A 24170-nucleotide genomic window follows, 5' to 3' on the forward strand; every position below is an offset into this window, starting at 1 on the left:
CTCAAGATGAAGTAGGAAATGCCTTTGTTCCCGCAGCAGCCAGTTCAGCTGATCTCTTGTTATTTGCTTGTTTGCGATGGTGTCTGCTGTTTGCTGGATTTTGACCAAGCCCTCATTAAGGAGGTCGTCTGCTCTGAAGAGTTCACGGCATAGAGCACCTGATGGTTAAAACAAAGTACATATGATCTGAAAAGAAGCTGACGTCAGGAGCTGCTGCTCGGAGCAGAATCCACATGTCCTGCCGCAGTCGGGAGGCAACGTGGCCCTAGTGCTGCACATCTGTGCATGCGTTGGGTCAACACTTTGAATTACTGAGTTGGGGAACTCTCCCAGCTGCTGTCGCTGAACCATCCACAAACAATCCAACAACCAAAAATCTGGAGAATTTTCTGCTGGATTAGCGGTCTGGGTTTCTTGCTGAAGGTTCAGCAGGAGGTGGGGGGGATGCTGGGGAGCACAATGTGAGCAGAGGAGGTGGGAGAAGAGTGGTAGCACTGTTGGGAGCCTACAGCTGGCTCGTTTTGTTGCAAACGTGGGAAGGGGTCTGTGAAACGGAGGAGGGAACTTGGGGAAGGAAAGGATGGTTTCGTCATCAACAAAGTTATCTCAGCTATGGCTGCATGAGGATGCTTAAGTCATTTCCATCTGTGGTGGAAGTCAATGCAAACCATATCCAGTAATATTTGTATAAATGTACTAGGTAATGCTAGGTACTCTGGTAAACACACACCTGGATCTGTGGCAGGGGTGCTTTTTACCTTCTGTTTATTACAATTTCTCATCCATAAAAGCGGACTTAATATTCACACTGTCAATTCTTGCTTGTGGTGCACTTTCTTATCCTTAAAAAAAAAAAAAAAACAAAAACAAAAACAAAAACCAAAACACCAACCAACCTTCAGTAGAAGTACCCTGGAAGAATTGTAATGGTTCTGGCTTTTCAGCATTATTTGAGCAGTGTGTCCTTGAGGTCTGGGCTCACACACCACCAGCAGCAGAATACGAAATAGGTTCTCATTCAACAGCTACAGTCCATTCGTGATAAAAAAAAAAAAAAAAAAAAAAAAAAAAAAAAAAAAAAGAGGAACCTTGCTTGTGGAAGCAGAGGGGGAAATGTACTGAAAAACTTCAAGACAGTCAAAATGAAATTTATACAAGCAACCTGAATTCTGGTGTGCTCTTGCTTTCCAGGCCTTAATGTTTCTTAATATGGTATTGTGCAGGAAATAATCAGTTATAAGACACTGTGGTACATGTAATGCCAGAAAACAAATTATTTCAATGCTCAGCATCTCTCTTCCAGACCGTTGCATGTCTGAGGGTCTCAGGAGTGGCTGAGCAACTCTGCAAAGTGTCTGCCTCCAATTCTTGCTCCTTTGTATAACGTAACAGTGGCCAAAATGAGTACGTTTGATATTTGGGTGGGGGAATTTTCTTCCATTCTTGCAAATTTGAATGCCAAGTAGCATCTGATAATACTTATTTTTACTGCTTAGAAATAGAATCTTATTATCTCAGGAAATTCTTATCACCACTAGTCATTTGATGAGAAACAATGAGTTAAAGATGATATCAAGTATGAAAGAAACTGCTTGCCCTGAGTAAAAGTGACTTATTTAGAATAAATATAGGCGCTTTTTTTTTCTAGTGGATTTGACTTTCTTTGTTCCATGAATATAAAACACAGTACAAGGATTTCCCCCCACAATAAAGCTTTCTGTATTTTTTTTTTTTTTTTTTTTTTAAGTTTCCACCTCAAAGCACATAAACTATCAGGCTTTTAAGGAAGGGTTGCTTACCACATTTTGCCTAGAGAAAAGGCAGAGTTAGCCTGTCAGATCCTCTGCTGTTGCACCCTTTGCTGATTTATGCTAACTGAAGATCTGGCTGGCTGCTCCGGGAGTTTTGCTCTTCTGAGAGTCCATGTGAAGTTCTTTGGCCTTTATGGGGGTTTCAGGAAATCACTTCATACGAAAGCTGGATTACACCTCATTTTACCAGTGTGGGCAATGAAAAGCATGCCTTCCAGCAGTGCTCTTAATTGCTCATTCACTGATAGAGGCACAGCATGTTTGAAAATTACTGGTCATTAATAGGTTTTGTTAAAATTTTAAGATTTTTTACAAATTGGACAGAATCCTATGGATGAAGAAAGTTCAAGCAACCTCAGTGGGTTTTCGGACACTATTTGAGTTTATTGACCTTTTCCCATGATTTTCAACCCTTTTGCTATGCTGAATTGAGAACTCTGTATTTGTAAGTGGACATCTGCTTTGTGATGGAGGTACTGTCTAGCTCAGATCTGCAGGTGTGCTGTTGTCCTTAGAGCATAGAGGCATAGGCTGCTCAACTAATCTTGCAGTTCTGTGTAGATTTTTTTTTTTTCCTATACCTTCACTTACACGCAGCCTATCACCGGTGACATGCCATAGGGGGATATGCATGACAAGGTGTAGGACTTGAGCCAGATATGAAGCCAGCCTGACAAAATCCCTCAGGCATCCAGTAAAGAGTAAGACACATTTAGATAAGGTTACAGACAAAAATTTCATTAATTTGGTATGCAACTTTTTGGTGATAGATATGTGACACAAGCTACTGCAAGAAGGAGAGCTCCCTTTTCCTGGAGACTTGAGTGCTGTATGCACAGAAATAGGGAAGAGTACTTTTGTTGTGTTCTCCTTGCATTTAAGCCCACATTTATGCTAATATATACATGTCTAACTCTTAATTCTGCCATGTGCTTTTCCATTTTCCCCAGCCTTAAGACAAGGGTCCATGTAGCATGCTTTATAACTTCATGTCATTAATTAAGAAACAATTACAGCTGATGACTTCAATACCATCAAGTTAGTTTTCATCCTTAGCACATTTCCCGTTTAAATTAACTGGTTTAGGGATTAACATGTTGTCATCATATCTGGGTTCTTTCTCCTTACTCTAAATCCTCCCCCGCATTTAAAGATTACTCAGAAAAATTACAATAACCTCAGAATATGCAACGAGAAGCCGCGTTAAGGGGTTGTTGGAGCGGCAGCCTCGGGACAGCCCTGTCGCCTGTTCCCAAGCTCCAGAGCTCGGGAGCGCTGCAGGAGCCGCCTCCAGCATCCAGGGGCTGGAAGTTGGCTGCTGTACCTCTTCCAAACATGTGATGGGAAATGATCAGTCCTCGGGGACGGATGAGAACAGGATGGATTTTCCTTCAAAATGCCAGAAGAAACTCGTATCTAACCGCTAAGTTAGAATCTTTCAAGGACTAGCGACGTTTGGATGTGAATCAGACTTTTAGGTTTGATTCTGGTTCTACTGAATATTTACTAGTAAATATTTTGACAGGAGTAGGACATCTGGCTATACTAAAATAAAGCTGCAGAGAAACACATTACACAACTTTTCTTTTATATTTTTTGGTATCCACAAACAGATGTAATGGATTGAAGTGCCAAAACAGTGAAGGTTTTCATTATGTCTTTTATATCTGAGAGCTTTTTTCAAAGAGCAAGTTTTCTAGAGTTGGTTGTGCATTTTTGTTGCCTGAAAATCAAATGACATTGATAATTTCTTACTGACACTTTTATGTAGCCCATTAGTTTAACACTATTAATTTGTTTTGTCTTTTTTTTTTAGATTGCCTTTTTAGTTTTTTTTAAAACAAGACACTCTCTGCTGCCATCTAGCACCTCAAAACTTAGGAATAAACAGCTTAATTTCACAAAATCACCTATAGTTATAGATTGGTATCCATTTTTGAGAGCAAACACTGTCACTTCCTGCTGATAACAGGTATTTGAATAAGTAAATGAACCAAAGGAAGGGATGCAGGGCTGGCAGCTTCGGCCTCACGGTCATCCCCAGCAGGGAGCAGCCGTCCCCCATAACCGCCCCCATGGATGGTGAGGGACCACATACCCACAGATGTTGTCCCTCCACATTCGATTATTGCAATACGATAATACAAAATGCCAATTTTTTTAAAAAAGCAATGCCTAAATACTTTAAAGTAATGTTTCGTCCTGTTTTGGTTTGGTTTTGATGTTTATCTGCATCGGATCTGCAAGGGAAGTACGTGTTTCAAGCTCCTGGCATCATCAGGGGAAGTAAGGCAGGGAGCACCTTGAGCCCCGGCCTGTTTATCTCCTCAGGACCGTGTTACAATCTAGTAATTAATTATTTTTTATGCAAAGCCCAGACATGCATGGCAGAGTTCAGAATGACAATATATATTCGTTTAACAATGGATTTCTCTACTGCTTTCTGGGACAGATATAATTCCCATGCTTTTCATTACACATGCTTTTTAAATCTTGATCCTGAATTCTTATTAAAAATGATGAGATTTAACCTCAAAGTCTAATTTTGTACCCAGTTTTGGAGACAAGGTGCTTGATGTCATTTCTAGAGGATTATTTTTAAGAGCATTCATAGATTAGATCTTTGCCAATAATTGAGTGATGTGCCCAATGAACCTTTTCTACTGGCTTTTAGACTGCCATTCAGCATCCAGATTGATTTTTATTCTGTAGTCCTTGAAAGTGTGTAGTTTTGTGGTGTAGGGATACATCTGATATTTTTATTATCCCTTTGTTGATGCAGGAATGTGACAGTGCTGTGTCTGTTAACTTTTAGTGGAGTCCCCCCATACTTGAAGGAAAAATGGCTTCTGATTGAAGTTTCAGGAGCTTGTAGGGCTCGTTCCAATGGCTCAAAGTGTGCTTTACAGCTGAGCTCCTTGTTTTTAACTGTGAGTGTATTTTAGATGATTGCTAGTTTCCTGCATTTGTTACCTGCGATTTGATTTTTCACCCTGGATGGCAAATCACCAGGGCTTTGCCAGGGGAGCCAGGGTAACATGAGGTGACAAATTACTGCGTGCTCATCGGGGTGATTCTGCATGTACCTTACTCTGCGATAAATAGAAGGTAATTGGGTGTAGGGTACCCTTCAATGAAAGACGGGTGAAATGTCTCCAGCCAGAGAGTTGTTGGCATGTGACAGTGATTTGAGATGCGGCGCTGGCTGCCCGGGAGGGCGGGAAGGAGCCTGTCTCCTACACCAAATTCCTTCCAAGCAGAGACGGGCACAGAAAAGCAGCAGAGAGGCCGGTGATCAAGGAAAAGGTCACTGTAGTTTCGTTATGTGAAATGCCTCCGTGCACCTTCTCAGCCACGACGCCAGCTGGTATGAGTGGAAGAGGCTTTGCATCCTCTCTCATCACGTTGACGAGCAGGGTTTGGGGGGATTCTTGGGAAATTACTCTCAACGGCACTGCAATACTGCATTACCAGTTTTGAGAGTAAACGTCTGCTTTATTTGGCACGGGAGGTCGTCTCCTTTGCTGTACCTCCTCATTTATTTAGGTATGATATTGACCTTTTGTTTTCCCTATGCATGGGCCCGTTTGTGTATAGCCAGTGGGAACGGCAAATGAACCCAGTTACAGATTCCAGTTTGTGCATAACATTTCGAGGCAGTGTGTGCTAGTGCATTCCTGTAGCTTGTAGCGCCTGTAAGCCAACCGTTACAGCACATTTCTATCCCAGCGCCAGGGGGGTTGAGTTGCACATGGACGTAAGCTTTTGTTTTTTGCTTTAAAGTCATCAAAATACAGACTTACATGAGGCAATGATTGTTTAATAATCGGCTGATCTTAAGAGTGTTTTGTTGTAACGCACCAAGCTGGTATTTGAGAGTGTTTTGTTGAAGTTACAAAGCATCTATGCTTTTGGTTTGGAAATTGGTAAAAGCATGTGGCATGGCTTCAAGCGCTGAGTGCTTTCAGATGCTGTTCTGTTCCTTTGATTATTGAAAATGATTCCGGCACAATCCTGCTAATTTTCTCTTTGTACTCCTCTAATTTCAGGAGACTGTTAGAAAGTCCATCTAGGCAGAGTGCTTATTGCCACTGTGAGAGAAATTTTTGCAGAGCCAAATTTTAGCAAATGCAGTAATTTCCAGGGTTTTGGAACATTTTCTTCTTGCTTTTCTTCCAATTTTTTTTTTTTTTTTTTTTTAATTTGTGCACGCGCATGTGTGTCTGCGTGCATTATTCACAGTGCATGCTATTCCTTCTCCTCCCCGTAGCATCCATGGTACACACCAGTGTTGTTTAGCACCAGCTCATTTCTGCATCCCCAGCATCCTGCAAGCTGAACGTAGGAGGACGATGTTCAGAAAAGGCTTCCCGAGCTGTGGGGGTCATTAGGCACAATCACGCGCGGTCCTTGAAAGCCCAGGCAGGGAGGGCAGAAGCATTTATCCTATGGGTAGCTTTGGACCTTGTCACCTGGAAACATATGACAAACATTGATTAATCTTAACACTATCCGAATGTGATAGGTGTATATTATTATATGCTTCTTGATGGAAGGGGAATCTGCAAGTAAGAAATTAAGCAATTTACTTGCCGGCAGCGGCAGAGCGAAGTATAAAGGCTGGGTGTCCTGATACCTGCTTTCTCCATTAACATGAGATATGTTTGTTCTCTAGAGGATTTTTCACTACCAGGCGTAGGATTACTTTGCCTTTAAAAGAGAAATAGCCTTTCCAGTTCTGATGCACCTTACAGTTTTTGCCAGAAATTACATTTGGCATATTCACTACATTGTTTCAGTTCTGCTCTCTCCCAGAAGGAAATAATTTGAGAGAAAACATAAACATTTTGCTACATTAAAAGTCATTTTTTCCAATAGAAACAAGATTTAAACTTGTAATTGAAAAGTATTTTAAAATAATAAAAAGCAAAACTAACAGTCTGCACTATTCTGTTACATGGAGTAATTTTTCTAGCAGCTTGCTTTCAAAATTTGTAATGAAATGTTTTAAATCAATGTGAATTAAATTTCACATCCCACCTTTCCTGAATCAGTGCTGGAGACACCAAAAAGATGTTGTTTACACAGTTCCATTGCAGATTTAGCATCCTGATTTCTTACCAGAGGTTTTATGTGTAAAACATACTCTCCTCACAGGAAGAAAACGGCACTTGCTAGCACTGTGTAAAGTACTTGTTTCATACCCACTGCGAGTTGTTTCCAGAACCAGATTTCATGCCCTCCATTTTTGAATGTGGTGTTTAAACGACGGGCCCACCTTTTTTCTACTCTGTTGTTACCTTTTTCTCAGAGCAGACTTGTGTAGTCATTGTGTCACAGCAAAATTCACCATGTATTAGATCAACACTAAACTGAAAGTCAAGATGATAAGTCAAAACTGTGCATTTTTTACTTGATCTGAAATACCAGGGCATTTAATCTCTTGATCAGCTCCATTTCTTTTTCTTCTTTTTTTTTTTTTTTTTAATTGCTTTTGTGTGTGTTTTTTCCCTCAAATACCTCTAGAATGAAGAGATAAAGGGATGATAAATTTTCCACCTGTCCCGCAGTGCTTCGTCCCCCCCCTCACATCGGGAATGCGGGTGCCTCCTCCACTCCCACGAAGCGCAGATGAGATGGGTTGTGTTGGCTTGTGCCCCGGTGCCTCCACATCCTCTCTTGGCCATTGCTGCCTAGCTCTGAATTCAGAAATAGCTATGGAGTTACGAGAATTTGCATAGGTGCTGCTTTTAAGAGTGCCAAAAAAAAAAAAAAAAAAAAAAAAAAAAAGAAAAGAAAAAGAAAATACTCTTACTGCCCGCCCATAAATATTTCATTCCGATCATTTCTTATTCATTTTTTGGTTCACTGGGGGTGTAACATTTCCTTTTCCACCATGGTGGCATGGGAGGCTGCCCAGCTCCACGGCTCCTGGGCTGTGGGGGCTGGTGGCCGCTCCTGGTCAGCAAGAAGAGGGCCCAACAGAGCCCTCCAAAGAGGACGTCTGCCCCATGGCTGCAGGGAAAAGTAAAAGTCCTACAGCCCCGGGTCCTGCGAGCGTTTACCTCTGCTCGGCTTGGAGCACAGGAATAGATAATTTGTTCCATTGAGGTCAGCGCCTCTGGGATCAATGCTCCATATGCATGAGTGTTCCCAGCAGCAGGTCTGAAGTTAAAGCTTCCTGGCTCCTGCGGAGGAGGTGTGAGAAGAGCACGTCCTTCTGCCCAGGGGCTGCGAGGTTGCGCGGGTGCGAGGGCAGGCTGGGGGGCAGGGGCACGTGGGTGGTTTCTGGAGCCCAGGCGTGGGGCTGCTCCTGCGCTTGGGCTTGGAGGGAGCTTGGAGGTTGGTCTTCAGGTCCTGCTGCAGCCCATGTGTGCACTGGAGCCAGGCAGGGCACGGCCGCCAGTTACAGATCTGTTAGTTTGGGTGAGGTTTCTTTTGTGTCTCCGTCATGCCACCCAAGGGCTTGTTAAAACTTTTGTTTTTTTTTTTTTTCAGAGGTAGTAAATGCTCAAAGCTCCCTTCTGACTTCCCTTGCGGTTGTTCAAGCTCGGCATTTTTGAAATTTAATTTCTCTATGGCATGTTTTTTTCCCATTGTCAACCAGCCTTAACATGGCGGCTCTGTTCATGACTGATTTCTTTGAAGACAATGGTGGAAGATGCCCTTGATTTATAGACCAGGATTTCATTATTTTTTCATATACATTTTTGGTAGCTTTCTTCTGCTGCTTCAGAACAAACAAATGGCACAGATCTCACTGTATCCAGTTGGGAATACATTTTATTCTTTAGCAAAACGTTGTTGTAATAAAATGTTTTTGTTTGTTAAAATGTTCTCTGCTTTATTTATAAGCCACAAATGTGTCTTCCCATTTTGACTCTCACAAAAGAAGAAATTTTCCACTGTGCCTTAAGTTTGTTAGTTAATTCAATATAATGCCAATCAGATATTCTCTGAGAATTGCGTAAATAATCTTTTGGGGCCCATGTTTTGCATGTCTGTGTAATATTCAACATAATTTTAGAGACTGTGGTTCTTGGGGATGTAATTGGAGGAGAAAATGTTTGAAGAGGATTTATAATATTTACTGCAATAAAGAAATTTAGGGATTACTCAAAGATCCTGTCAGTATTTGGGTCAGAAATACAGCCCAGAGGTATTAGTATGATAGGCAAGTATAAGCACTAGACTGTATTAGTGATTTAGCTATCATAATAGCACAATAGTCTATCATGTGATGGGTAGTGCACTAAACATTTATTGTGGATTAGCTGGGAAAAATGCACAAGCTGTCTTGCAAACAGACCACGAAAGGTGGCTGCTATTCCTTTTGCTGGGTCTGTCCTGAAAGGGGCACGTTGGAGGTGAAGAAATTTGGGATCACAGCAGAGAAAGGCAAAATCATTTCCATCTGAATTTTTTTTAATTAAAAAAGGAAAATGTTGCTTCACTCGCAGTGGTTAGCAAAATAAGTAACGGTTGACCTGTTCTTCTTTGAAAAGGAATATTTGAGCATGAGTGGGATGTGATATTTTAGATACATGTTTTGGGGAAGCGTTTTAATGTCTCCTCTGAAAACGGTGACTATATGTGGAAAATTTTACTACGTTCCCAAATAACAATTTTCTGCGGTGTGATTCCATCTAAATCCTTTTGCCTACTGTAAGTGTAAAAAAAGCTTAATCCATATGAATATTGAAATACCGCTAGATACAAATTGAGTTCTGTCTGATGTTTCTGAGTGTTTTTCCATCTCATAAACATGTAGTTTTCCCAAAGGAAGCCGGAGATAACAAGCAAAAGTCTACTATTCCTTTCTGCTTTGTAAGACCAGGCTTTAGGTTCTTTGATCCTCCCCTCCTTTTCCGTGACCTCTGCTAGAGTCTTAAAATCATACATTTCAGATTACACCTCACAGTTTCCTGTCCTGGGATGATGAAAGGATTTGCGTATTATGATAATAATGTAAAGAATCCTTTTGGAGCCTAGTTAGTACAGCTAATTTGAAACTACAACAAAAAAACTGTAATTTCCAAATCAAATTACAATATTCATAAAGTGTTAAACAGATACCTAACTGATTTATATCACTCTTGTATTCTTGAGTATCTTGCACTGGCCTTTTTTTAGGCCTGCCTGCTTGCTCCTGTTTAATTTGTCCTTAACTGTGTGCAGTGGATTAGCATTTCATCAGGGTGGATTAAGATTGAGCTGACACTGAAGCTTTCTTTTTTATTTTTACATGCGCATGTGTGGGGACGAGCGGATACGTGCACATTTTGTTACTTCACTGCCGATTTCTGGTGGGTGCCGGTGCGGGCGGGAGCCCTGAGCTACCGAGAAACAGATGAAACGCATGTTAAAAAAAAAATAACATGCACAAAAAAAAAAAAAAAAAATTATTCCCCCAGGGAGAAATTGCATTGAGGTTGCTGGCTGGGTCGGTGCGGGAGATTTCATCGGGCTAAAATGATGTCACATGGAGCGAGGGCTTTAGCGGTTTTATTTAGCTCCTAATCCCCACACACTGCTCGGCCAGTTGTCCATGTGTGTGCCGTCCCCACAGCAGAGGATAAAGCATCTGGGCTGAGCGCGGCCGCCCTCCTCGTCGGCTGCACTGCACGGGAAGGGTCTCTCCCTCCACCAGCCTGGAGCAAGAGTGGGTGGCAGCGGCCGCTGCATGCGTTGCCTACTAAGATTTCAAAGAATTAATAATTCAGGCAACACTTGGAAAGGCAAAACCACCGGTCGGTGGTTTCTGAAGTCCCGGGAGGGCTCAGGCAGAGCACAGTCCGGTTTTGATGCGTGCCGGAGAAGCGCTGAGAAGGAAGGCGCCTCCTCTTCTCCGTTTCGGCGGGAGCAAGCGGCCTCGTGGCAATGCCCATCCCCAGCAAGCACCCCAACATCGGCCGCTCGCAGAGCTGGGACGCTGCCGGCTGGTACGAAGGCAACTGGGAGAACGAGAACGCCTTCGAGTACCAAAGGCCACCGGGCCGGAGGAGCTCCCTGTCGTACGGCGGTGAGGGCGGCTGGTACGAGCCGCCGCGAGCTAATGAGATCATCTTGCAGGGCGGCGCAGAGCTGAAGCAAGAGGCGTACCCGTACCAGGATGCTGCCTTCGCCCCGGGGCCCCTCAGGAAGGGCTCCATCCCCGACTTCTCCTACTGCGACCGGCAGGCGGGCATGGTGGGCCGGGGCTCCCTGCCACCCCAGGATTACTACAGCGACCCGTCCCTCTCGGCTAGGTCGCCCAAGGATCCCCGCTGCTACCGCGACCACGTGGTGAGCAGGCCGCCGGCGAGCTACGGGGCGCCGGGGAGCCGGTTGTCCTGGGACCAGGTCCCGGGGCGCCCGCCCGCCCCGCCGGAGGCCACCCGCCTCTACAGGGACCCCAAGCTGGATGGGCAGCGGATGCGCGGCAGAGATGTCTCCCCAGCACGCTACGGCACGGATCCCCCCGGCCCGCGGTACGCAGCGGAGCCGCTCGCCTTCCCCGGCAGGCCGGCGTACGGAGACGGAGCGGAGCGGCCCCCCGAGGTGACGGGGGGCCGGCAGACCACCCCCACCTGCCTGGTGGTGGACCCCACCAGCAGCACCGGCAGCGGCTACGGGCCAGGCCGGGAGAGTGCCGGCACCAAAGGTCCCTACGACAGCTACGAGGCGGCGGTGGCGACGCCGTCCCACCCGCCGGTGCCCCCCACTTTCCCCGGGCCGGAGGGGAAGAGGAGCTTCGACCCCGAGTTCGTGGCGTTGCTGCGGGCGGAGGGCGTCTCGGAGAGCACCTTCGCCGCCCTGCTGCAGCAGGGCTTCGATTCCCCCAACTTGCTGGCCATGATGGAGGAGAACGACATCAAGTCGGTGGCTCCCAACCTGGGGCAGGCCCGCGTGCTCTCCCGCATCGCCCACAACTACAAGGCAGAAATGCAGCTGCAGCGGCAGGAGCGGAGGAGCGGGGCGCTGCGCCCCAGGACCCGTTCCAACAGCTTCAGCCACCGCAGCGAGCTGCCGGGTGACTACGGGGCACCCCTCAGCGCAGGGCCTGCCGCCGACGGCCCCGCCGCCCCGCAGCCCCCGCTCTCCCCGAGAGGGGGAGAGATGCACCGCCGGCCGTCCAGCGCCCCGACCCAGCACCTCCTGGAGACCACCGCCTACGCTGCCTCCGCGGGGGCTCCTCAGGGGCCGCACTTCCTCCCCGGTTCTGGATACAACGCCCCCCTGCCTTGCAACGTGCCCCCGCGTCCAGCCTCTGCCTACTCTGCTCCGGCTGGCATGCCCGTGACCGCGGCCAACCCGCACGCCAGCCCCAAAACGGCCTACTCCACCACCTACACCGTGCCCATGGAGCTGATGAAGAGGGAGCGGGGGGCGTCCCCGGCGCCCAGTCCGCACGGCAGCCCGCAGCTCCTCCGCCGGCCGGGGCCGCCGGGGGACAGCAGCCTGGCACCCACCGGACCCGCTTTCCCTGCCCAGCTCTCCCCGTACCCGAAGCTCAGCAGGCGCACAGGGCCCCCCGTCATCGTCTCCACCATGGCATCGCCTGAACCAAGTAATTTCCGAAGGGTCTTACCCCGTACGGTAGTTTAGAACCGCCTTGTTGTTGCTTACTTTACCCCCCAAAGAAACCACAGCCAGAGATATTGCCTAAATATTAGACACTTCCCTATTTAGAAAAGTAGGCGAAAAAGATTTCTTTGCAGGGCTGCGCTGCCTACGCTGAGCTAAAGATGCTGGTTCTTGCTCTGTGGTTAAATTCCAAATATGTTATTTGTTTAGCCAACTTCAGTTAAAAATGAGCGGTATCTCAGATAATGCTTCCAGGGTTAATCTTGCCGTTCCTGTTGTTTGTAGAGAACGGGAGATTAGATACTGTGCTGGGTGAGCAATTAGGACTACAGGGTTTGCTGCAGATTGACTTTTTACCGCTGTTATCAGACACAAATGTGTTTCTCCGAGGAAATGGTTAGCATTGTTTTGACTAAATTCATCAGATAGCTAATGGTGTTATTTGAGAATCGACTTACCTTTGGCCATTACCTAAGTCTTTTCTTCTTATTATTAATTTGCTGTTTTATCAGGCATACAAAATAAAACCCTTGATTTCCTTCTAGAGATGCTTTTAAGTGAAGTGATATAGCTGTTAAAGTAATAGGTCCGTGCTTAAAACTAAAAGCCTGTCATTAAGCACTAGAACAATAAAAATGAATGGTGGCTCCTCATCTTCCCTTCCCCTTCTAAAAGTGCTCAGCCCCTTGACTGCTCGGATGTAAAGCTGGATAAGCCGAGCAGTCTCTGCTCCTCCACTTTGGAGATGTACATTGATGATAAGACTCAGAGCCTGACAGAAACTAACCCCTCAAAACCACACTGCTAAGTACGAGGAAATTTGGCAAATCCATTCATTTGTGGCTTGACTTGCTTGAAAAATGGGGAAATAAATTCCTTGAAATGTTTTTCCTGGTAGTTGCTCTACGAGCAGGGAATTTTCTCCCTGTGCAGTTCAGCTGAACTCCCATGCAAACAAGTCTCAAACAATGTGCCGTACCAGCGTACACGCACAAAGCTTTAATAAAAGGATACCATTTATAGGCATAGAGACGGTGCCAAACTGGTGATGCCATTCCACAGGAATCTAAATAAAGCATGATTTTGTGAGTGGAAATGATAAAGTTGTCAAAATGCAGACACTTGGCGCACCCCTTTCCCTGGCTTACCATAATTACACAGCTAGGAAGTAGATGCTGTTTCTTTCATGCTTACGCATCCTTTATGTAGCTGGTGTAATGTATTGATTTCTAAAAAATGCTTAAATATTAGGCAACATGTTCTGTGTTGACATGGATCAGACATGACAAGTAGTACAACCAGGCAGTATTTTTAAATAAACAATTTCCCAAAGCCTGGGAAAAAAAAAAAAAAAAAAAAAAAAAAAAAAAAAAAGAACTGGCATAAGGCGGGGAACACAAATATGTTCATTTATTTGCGATACGTCAGATTGAGCTGGTTGGTACCGAGGCAGTGAAAGCCCTGGCGCAAGGGACCGCGGGAGCACATGCATGGGGAGCAGTCTCCTCCGCTGGGAGAAACGGGCCCCTCCTTCCATGTGTCTTGTATATAAACTGCAAACCCTGTTCTCTAAAAATCGAGATATTATCCCTTCCCTTTAAAAGAATTACCAGTGCGCAACAAGAGGAAGCCAGCAGCATTTCTCTGCTGCTGAGCTCTTTCTCGGTACTCAACCCCTTTTTTTTTTTTGCCTACGACCAACTCATTTGCATGAGGATGACATTTGTTGCTCCAGTAATTTCATCTGATAATGGCCAGCTTGCAAAGCGGATCTGAAAACATATTCCTTAATTATGTGTTGCTAAGCAACGAGAGGGTTTGGCCATAATCACAGAAAGATTATCTCATTGAAGTCCCTGAAAGGTTTAGCTGAAGTAGGACCTGCAAAATTGTCTTCATTTTTATTTATTTCCCCTTTTTATTTTCCATATAGCCTGAGAGGTTTTCTCTCTGTTAAACTGTATTTTAAAAGTAGAAGCCAAGATAAGACACACGGCAAATGGAAGGATATGGATTAAAATTAGAAGGCGTGGTGATTTATAGATGTTTGAGCTGTGTTGAGGAATTACTCGTTAAGAAACACCATTGCTAAGGAGTGTTCACACTTACACGCGAGGTGATAAGCGAATATTACAAATACGTTAAGATGTTTTTAAAACACTGAGCAGGTGACAGAAACTTGACTAAATCCAGGAAAATTGTATTTGCCATCAGGAAGAGACAGGATGTGATTTTAGGAGCGACGAGCCTTTTCCTGGTTGTAGCTTTGGCTGTGGATACTTGAGTTGCAAGGTGAAAGAAAGTTCAGGATTAAACTCTGTCTCTAAATAGCTGCAAATATTTTCGGTCGGTATGGGTTAATGTCTCCTCGGTCAGCGGCGGGTTATAAAATGTATATTATAGTCCAGTCATGTTTTGATGTTTTTTACATGGATAGGTGTTTGAAATAGATCACTTTGGTTATTTTTGAAGTCTTGTTGGGCTATGTATTGTAGTCTTTCTACAGTGAGTTGTTTCTAGATGCCTGATTTGTGATTTGGTGCTGAGCTTTGACACTCCATGCGGATTCTGCACAGCTGCCATTTACTGGAGTTTGGGCAGAGGGCTTGCAGGAGGAAGGCGTCTTTTCCTGCCCGATATTTCCAATGGTAGAGATGGTGTCCTGGGCAGGGATACAGGCACACGCCGGGTGCTTATGGGCCCCACGCTTCGGTACGGTTAGGTAAAGGAAAATCAGCAACAAGATTTTTTGCTGCAACTTCTTTGCATTTCGTAAAATAATTATTAAGAAGTAATTAGATAAAGTGCCCTTCCTGGGAATGGTGGAGTTGTATGAAGAGAAGGTGGTGAATGAGCACCCTAAACCTGTTGCTGTTGCGGCAGAGGGAGTGGTGTGCAGGAGTCGAGAGCGACGTCTCCAGGGCTGAGCTGGTTTCCTATCCCAGGAACTCCCCAGCTACGGCTCTGGCAGAGCCGCCGCGCTCTGTGTCACCGAGACCTTGCGTGTGAAGCTGTCAGGAATGGCTTCCCCAGGGAGAAACGTCCTCCAAGCCTGCTGCTCCTGCTGCCTCGCCATCCGTAACGTCACGGGTAGTGAATGCGCCAAGTCGTCTCGGTGGCAAGCAGGAAAAATAAAGCCTGCAGGGTCCGAGCGACAGAACCGCCTTGGCTGGCGGTCTGCTGCCGGGCGGGTTTGCGGCCAGCCTCGTGCCCGAGCGGGTGGAAATGCCGGGAAGTGAATAGTGCAGGTCAGCAACGCCAGTACGGGCAAGCCACGTCTAACAGTCACTGATCAGACGGCTGGAGCTACGCCTCCAAAACGTTGCATCTTCAAATTATGAGGCTTGGTAGTATTTTTTATTAGTTTACTTGATTTATATTTTTTTATCGGACGTTTCAGTCTTAAAGCGGGTGGCTGATAAAAAGTCTTGTATTTTGGTAGCTAGCCTGGACTTCTCCCAAACAAGGGATTGGTCCAGATTTCTGTTTTTGAGGATGTTCCAGTGAGGAACGGTGGTTCATTGCAAATAGGTGTCTTGTATGGTTTTTCAAACTCTAGTTTACATATGAGGGTATAAGATGCTTCCCACTGGGATGAGGAACAGGGCCACCCCATACAAGTCATGTAGGTATCATAAGGAAGGAGGACCAAAATTACTTGGCTGTGAAGATTTGGTTAAAAGCCTGACCTTTTCCTGCGCAGGGAAATCCAGGCTGAGGGTAGATGCCTTCCTTGGATAAGTAGTTCTCTCCAGCGTGAAGGGGACTCATCTTCTCTTTTATCAGCTTAGAGCCCAGCAAGAAATGCCTTTCACTGTGATTAGCTCAGCTCTGCTTATACTGTTTAACACTTGATTTTGATTCTTTTTATTGGTATTTTCCACCGTGTGACAGATAAGATTGTATTAACTGCACGTCAGTTGCAGGCTGAAGCAATTCATGTGGGCAGCCCCCAAAGAGGAGAGGGCACAGTCAGGAGCAAGAGCCTGGATGGTTGTTCAAGGATGGTTAGAGGAGCCCATCAAGCACGGCTAAAAGAGCAACATTTGTCCATTCTTTTAAGAGTGCAGCACTGAAATTGTCATTATATGGGCAGAGAATTTACTGGTGATATTTAATATACAGTATAAATTTCGTTAACATTGTTGATGTTGGCTTATTCTTTGCCTGACGTTTCATAGAGTGGACGGTTCAGAAATCAACTTCAGGTTTTCTTCACTATGTTTTCTGTACAGACTGTAGCATGTAATCACAATGTATACATGCAAGGCAGCTCAATTAACAATCCAGACTGAAACAGCACCAAAGGAAGCTTTGTGTACTGAATAAATCTGATTTAATTTGCACATTGACCTGACAGACCATAGCAAGTCCTTGGAGCCATTCCCAGCTAATGTGCTACTCCAGGTGAAGTAAGTCTGCACTGCATTCACTGCTAAAACCACGGATTAATGATTTTAACTGGGATTTTATCTTCCATACAAAAGTACTTGATTGAAATAACCAGACGTGTCTTGCTAGTGTCTGTGGTCCTGATGATCACAGAATCGTTTGCAAGACGTTAATATGTAAAACTATACGAGTACTAACTGGAAATGCTCGTAGTGAGTTTGGGAAAGCCTGTGAAAGGCTCACAAGGATTCTCACCAGCCCCAGTTGAACAGATGAGCGTGCGGATGTGTATCGTGTGCGGATCTTAAAGTCATCAGAACTGCTTGTGTTAGTAGTGTAGATAGCTGAAGAACAGAGTCCGTGAGAGATGTGCTGAAAACTGCCTTGGTAAAATATTGACTGTCTTGGCCAATATGCTCACACGATTCACTGATTGCAGAGAATACGCTTTGAAAATACTTTTTTAAAGGTTGAAATATGCTTTTTATAATGGTTTTATCAAAAGCAATATAAAGTGTCAAACTCATTCCAGTTGCAATTCATTGACTTTAGTGCCATGGCAATAAAAGTGAATTTGGCCTGTCAGAGGAGAACATGTTGTCAGATGCACAAGTGGTGTCGTCTTCAATTTACACTTTCCTTTTACCCTGTGTCTGTGGTTCTCCATCATTGTTAGGACTTTCATATATCCAGATCATTCTCTGACTATATTTGCTGACATATTTTTTTTTTAGCTTTCTCATAAGTAGTTTCCATAGCTACAAACATAGTGTTCACATAGGGAAAAAAAATGTAAAGGTTTCTGATCATTATTGTATTAAACATTTTTACATTTCTTCTCCTTGTCTTTCTCATAGCGTTACACTACAGTTTAATGAAAATGCTGCACAACTGAATTTTCTGTTATTTTTAAAAGTGAAGTAGGTGCCAAGCTGAATCTTTAAAAAGCAGACCAACATCATTAAGCCACCGATGTAGAATAAATGTTGCAGACATAGGACATATATTAGTAAGGTTTATATATAGCAACTGGCAGATGAGCTTTTGACTTTTGCACCTAAATAAAACCTGACATTAACAGCATTCCACTGGCTTTTGGTAAAGAAAGCTAATTTTTATTCTTTTCTGTCTGCTGTTTCTAATGTTTTGTTAAAGACAGAATGTTGCTTCTGGGGGTGGGATTCACGTGTGTTATTTTTCCAGTATTTAGTTCCACCTGCTCTCCAGTGGAGAGGTGCTGGGGAGCCGTGCCCTGCCTCAGTGCAGCCAGGTGGATCCTCAGGAAGGGTTTGGGCAGAGGTGTGTTGGGCAGCGTGGCGGGACCCTCGCCATCGAGCAGCTTTGTGTAGCGAAATAGGAAATTTCGGAGCGCCTGTGCCCGGCTGGCGTGACCGCCAGCACCCTGTCCGGGGGCCTTGCCTTCTGCACTCGCAATCCAATTAGCTGCTCCGGAGCAGATGGAGCGGATTAGTGCCCAGCTTTCCTTCCTCTGCTCTCTCCCCCGGTGCAAAGAGCGTCGAGGCCAACAATCGGCTTAAACGTGGGTCCCGTGGCACCACGTAACACGGCCCTAGCCCTGCCTGCCCGGGGCCACCCGTGCCCCTTTCCGTGTGACACAGCATCTCCGCAAGGCTGCCGCGGTCCAGTTCTCCAGAGTTGTGGCTCCAAGCCTCAGGCAGTTTGGAAGAACTTGACCTACCCTCATTTGACAGGCATAAATTTCATTTTTTCCAGGCCCTGGGGGTGCATCTCAACCACCAAGCATAGGGTGGCCAAGGGAAACGGCCTCTCGCCATGTCATGCACGCAGAAGCAGAGACAGCCGAGGCGGGCCTGGGAGAAGAGTGAGAGTGCAGTTCCCAAAAGTGTTGTAGTCCCCAGGAGGAGAATGGTTTAGGCTCCGTAATCCAAGAGATAAGCAGGTTGTCACTGTAAGAAGGAATCCAGCAGGGCTTACCTGATGGTTGGAGCCAGTGGAAATTCTTGGTAAATACCGATATGAACAGCCAAGATGGCACTCTCATGTTTTATTTATATATGGAGATACACGTACACATGAAAATGGGGAGGAAAACTCTCAAAAATATAATCAGTGTATCAGTCATTATCCAGTTGGATCATTACTTCTGCAGAGTCTTCATTGTTTGCCAGAAGTGACTTGTTTTGGTTATCAAGCAATTTATAATTTCCTAGATTGTCGTACTGACTTGGCAAGTAGATAAGCAGATGGAACTTTGCTTAGTAAACACAACGATAAGTAATAATTTAGGGCATGCTTTCAACGAAAAAAGTCAGAGAAAAGAGGATCAAAACTGAGGTCCCATTGAAACATGTGGCATGTATTGTCCAGATGTGAAGGTGCTGTCTCGGGTGGGTTACCTCCATGCCAAGGAGCCGTATTGAGAGTCCCAGGGTGATGGATGCAAGAACCTGGCGATGCCCCTTTGACTTCCTTGCTGGTCTTCTTAACCCTAACGTGTTTCCTGACGCTTGTTCTAACACTGCAAATCCCTGAGCAGTTTCAAGCTGCCTCCTACGCACTCCTTTACTGACCCTACAGATTATCAGCCTTTTCTTATGATGGTCCAGTCTCTTATAGGAGTCTCTTACTGTTACCCGCAGAGTGAAAAAAAACAGGAATGGAAATGTCTCACGCAGTCATTTGTTGTGTTCTCTGTCTTCCTCTGAATGCTTTATTATAAAGTTTTAAATTAATATTCGAAAAGTACAGTAGTTCATGCAAGTGCATGTATTTTGCTTTGTTGGTGGAAGGAATCTTGATTAGTATGTATTATGAAAGACAAAAGAGAGTATTCAGAGCAGACAGCAGTGAGTTTATTAGTATCTAGACAGCCCTGTGGGGACACTGAAGTAATCACGAAAGCTGAAATGTAGCTTTAGCTATCCCACCTGGCCAGCAGTTGAAATTCAAGCCTTCCCTGTCTTTGAATTTTTGCTCACGTTGAGTGGACCTGCATAAGAGTAGAAGTTGTTATCCCACCAGCTGAAACATTTGGCTCAAGAATCTTAAATTTCCATTTCATTCTTGTTTGCAGTCGTTGTGGTTCAGTTTCATCCGCAGTCAGGGCTGAAGGGTCCAGAAACCAGAACTACTATAATAACACTGCTAATTGCACTGTAATGCAGTGCTGAGCAACCTGTCACACTCTGCATTGAAAGTTTTCCCCTTATAGTTCGTAATTATTCAGCAGGGGAAGGTGTTCTCTGGACTTGACAGTCATCCTAAAAGCACGGGCTCCTGAGCAGCAGTGTGCCATCTCACGTGCCGTGCTTGAGCCTGTGTATCATCTTGCTGGCATATAATAAGCAAGATACAGAGATATATCTTGTGGACAATCAGACCCATGCTTTGGCTCACCAGCTCTTTTTTTTTTACTCCAGTTTTCCCAAGCTGGCATGAGGAAGGTCAACAAAATTAATATTTCTAATTTTTGGAGACTTTCTTTTTGGACAGGCAGCTTCCAAAGTAGGGCAGTGAGTGAAGTTGTGCTTCCATCTAAACAATGGTAGTTTTGCCATTGATTTCAACAGAAGAAGGATTTTACCCTCTCCTGCAAAAGTAACTAGCTCCACATAACTTACTTTTATTGCATTTCTTAAAATTAGATCTACAAAACCAGTGGTTTCTTTAAGCAAGAGAAGCTGTAAATTTCATGCATTGAATGCCTGTGCATTATTAAAAATAATAGGTTATATTTGTCAAATGGATAATGAGTAGGTTTCTTTCTCTGTTTTTCAGTATTTTAATGAGTACAGGAAATGTTTGCTATTTATTTGCTTTCAGATTTTACCAAGGAGCTCTAGAGGTAATTGTCAAATTTCCAAGTATGTATCAATATTTCATGAAGTGCTGTTTTTCCTCTGTACGTTCAGAAGTTAGGTCATTAGCACTGGAGCTGTTACTAACAGTCTGAAGCAAGACATAAAAAGGAGGTCCACCAAACACTTGCAAGTTTGCAATTGAAGATTTCCAAAACAAAATTCTAATAGAGAGCCTACGGGTAAAATAAATATCAGTGATGTTGCTCGGTTTCAAATGTCACGTGTTAAATCTGTCACAGGATTTCTTGCTTGGTCTCGGCTTCTGCAGCTTGTGAGCCTGATCCGGAGAACTCCGAGGCTTTGTCTGTGTGTGTGTGTTTGGCCCCACGCCTGGAGCTTGCTTCAAATTGGGGTGTACCTTACAGAGATAGGATATCCATCCACATCATGCTTTGGAAAAAAAAAAAAAAAATTCCACCTTTCTTACTACCAGCAAATTAAATTCTGTTGAAATATTAAAGCTGAAATTGATTTTAAATACAGTACCGATCGGCCCTGATGTTGACTATTTAGTGTTCAGTTATTTTCGCATGGTCAGCCTGGCTTTGAAGTGCAGTACGGGCTGTGTGTTAAGAACTATTGTTCTGGTTTGGATGTTTGCCATTCAAAAGTGGTTTAGTTGTGCATATGGGTTGAATGTTTCTATTTTCTAGATTTCTGGTATTTCAGCTGTATGTGAAATCATAATATTCCTGTTCTTGTTCTGATTAGGCAACTTACCACATTTTTGGTTTATTCAGCCTAAAACTGCGTTGTATCAGATTGGCCTCTGCTATTAATGAGTAGTCTGACTAGCTCACTGCATTGCTCTCAAGAAAAAAAACAACTCAGACAATGAAAAGGAATCATAGATATGGACCTGCTGTGCTCTGCTGTAGAGAAGGTGCCGTACAAAAATAATTGATAAACCGTGGTGGCTTTTTGACCACTGTAAATGACTGGGTTGCCATACGTGCTTCACCAGGCGCAGCTGAGCGGTAGCTGCGCAAAGAGCAAAAACTGAGACTTTAAACTTGATTGAACTAGGCAAAGTCTGGAGCATTAGCGTGGCAATCTGAAAGTGCACAGCAAGCTGGAAGGTGGCTGGAAGGAGCATCGAGGTCTCCTGAAATGGGAAAAGTGCTTCAGAGTTAGAGGTGATCAAAGCAGAAGGGGGAAAAAACCTGAGGCTTTTCCATCTCAGAGAACGAAGCAGGAGAGGATCTCTAGATGGAAGTGGGTGGGAAGTCATGGGAGAGCCCCTGGCTGCCTCGGAGAAAAAGAGCCCAAGCGAGGGGATGGGACCTGCTGCGGCAGCGGGAGGTGAGATGCGCTGTGGCAGCAGCGGAGCAGAGCTGGGTTTGCAAGACCTGCAGAGCAGGAGGCACAGAAGGGGCTGATTTGGCTGCTCCACCACAAAAGCACGAACGGCAGGCAGGGACCAGGGGCTCTGCCCTGGAGAAGGAGGGATCGGGTCCTGCGGGAAGGGCAGAGCTGACTGTTACACAGAGGGGTTCAAAGAAGCTCCTCGGAAGTGGCAGAAAACATCAGAACCGGAGTATCTATCTATCTATCTATCTGTATTTTGGGATAATTTTATGATTAGTGACACTATGGGCTACAATAAACCCAAGCAGGTCACTTGTGAAAGCTAATAGCAATGCGAATCGTGGCAGCAGTTGAGGAGGAGAAAGGGAAACAGCAGTTGTGCAATATTGACATGACAGGAGTGTGTGGAGGTAATGAATTTGATTGTGGCTCACTATTATAAAGTTCTGGACTGTAAACTGAGATATTTGTCAGAGGGAGGGTAGTGCTTGGGGTGAAAAACGGGTGCTTTGCTCAGTAAAAATCACCTTGTAAAGGATTTGCAGTTGTGAGAGGTTTGTAAGAGAAATCCAGAGCAGATTCATTTGACTTCATTCTTCTGAGGTGGCACGTAGAGGGAGTTGGGAATATGACTTCTGTAACTTGTGCTTAGTTCTGAAACCGAGTTTTTCTCTCTTGGTAGTTGTTTCATGGTAGCAGATGAGCTTCATCCTGGAAAATGCAAAGGGAAGTCCCCATCCTACTGTGGCTTTTGTCTTCGGTACATCAGTGGGACTGCTTGAGCAGAGGTTGGAGACAACGTGTAGCCACGGCGTTATGTCCTTAGTAGTGGTGGCACTGGAGAGAAGAATGGTGCTGAGAAAAGAGAACCTGACCGTTTGGTACCCGTCCACGTGCACTCGCGTGCAGCCGGCAGGCGGGCTGAGGCAGGGAGAGGGAGAGGATCAGCAGAGAGGGAGACTGGTCTTTCACAGTCGTGAAGAAGGCAAGCACGTCGGCTGAGACATATGGAAAGCAGATCTCGCAGAAGGATTGGGAGAAACAACATTGGCTCCTACAAGGCTCAGTGCTCGAGAGGGTTTGCACAGTGCAGATTGGTGTTACGCAACCGGTTTACGGTACGGGGAGTTGCAGAGCACTTAGTGAGAGCCAAAGGAGATGCTCCACCATTCTCCCAGGGGGACAGCGAGCTGCTTCTGCTCCGGGAAGGAAGAGGCTTCAGATGCCAGTAAGGAAGAGCGCTGCTTTAACTCTTTCCGAAAAGCCTCTTGCACTCTTCCCAGACCCCTCAGGCTCCAGAACAGCAGCTGGACTCAAGAAGATAAGCAGTTTGCAATGCAATTCCTGTCTTGCTGTTGGTGGCTTTGTGGTGCGGTCATGGATTGCCTGCACGGGGTGCCAAGAGTAAATGGTTCCTCTCTGAGATGGCCCCTGTGACGGGGAGGGCTGTACTCTGCATACCGGCACAGTTGCCTGGGGAATCTCCGATTTCCTTTATTCCTGCTCTGGGAAGTTATTAGGCACACTGAGTTAATATGCTTCTTACCTATTTGTTTGTTTAATCTGTTCACAAGGCACGTAGCCAAAGCATGGCCGTGCTGAACAAGAAGTACAAACTAAGAAATGCCGGACAGTCCAGGCAGCAGCCGGGCTGCAAGCACCACTGAGCGTAGGCAAGGCTGAAAACTGCCCCGCAGAATCAAAGGGAGCAGCTTGCTTTCTGTGCAAACACATCTGGAGAAAGTGGGAGAGGAAGGAAGAAAGTAGGAGAGAAGAAGAAAGGGCAAAATACCGGAATCAGCAACAGTAAGCCAACCAAAATACTGCAGTGGGACAGATGGTACCCTAAAGGTAGCCAGTTTCTAGGAAAGTATTCCGTGCTTGGGAACAGCGCTGCCGGCAACATTCACAAAATGTTTGTGTTTCAGATCTTTTGTACGCTCCTCCTCTCAAGTTGGCGTAGTTACATGCTTTGTTTGCTTGCCTCTAGCTTCTACCCTTCATGGTGTTAGAAATACTCTGCCTTGAATCCATCCTAATTCAGCGGTGCTGTGTTTGGTAAGTGGGTCGTGAGCCCTTGAGGTCTGAGCAATGATTTTTTCAATCAGAATTTGGCAAAACAGCAAGTGAAAATTGTTTTTCTAAAAAAAAAAAAATCAATTCTCAGATCCAGGATTTCACTCCACGTCACTTAATCTTAATTTTCTTGTAAACAGAGTGTGTAACCTGTGCTTTGCTGCTTTGTATCAAG

General features: G+C 45.0%; 1 protein-coding gene across 3 annotated transcripts in view; it reads left to right on the forward strand.

Annotated features, from left to right (window-relative positions):
• CTBP2 (C-terminal binding protein 2) overlaps positions 1–24170 on the forward strand; it is a 72514-nt gene that overhangs the window by 16313 nt on the left and 32031 nt on the right. Inside the window, exon 1 of one of the 3 annotated variants that reach the window (XM_042791613.1) lies at positions 10583–12360. The exons of 1 other annotated variant lie outside the window; for it this stretch is intronic. In XM_042791613.1, the coding sequence (XP_042647547.1) occupies positions 10692–12360 (1669 nt within the window). In that variant the 5' untranslated portion in view covers positions 10583–10691. Of the gene's footprint in view, positions 1–10582; positions 12361–23748; positions 23771–24170 lie in introns of those variants that run through there. One more of the 3 variants, XM_042791753.1, reaches the window with a different exon arrangement.

The sequence above is a fragment of the Tyto alba genome, unplaced genomic scaffold, assembly GCF_018691265.1.
Source record: "Tyto alba isolate M040663 unplaced genomic scaffold, T.alba_DEE_v4.0 Super-Scaffold_1, whole genome shotgun sequence".
Classification (NCBI taxonomy): domain Eukaryota; kingdom Metazoa; phylum Chordata; class Aves; order Strigiformes; family Tytonidae; genus Tyto; species Tyto alba.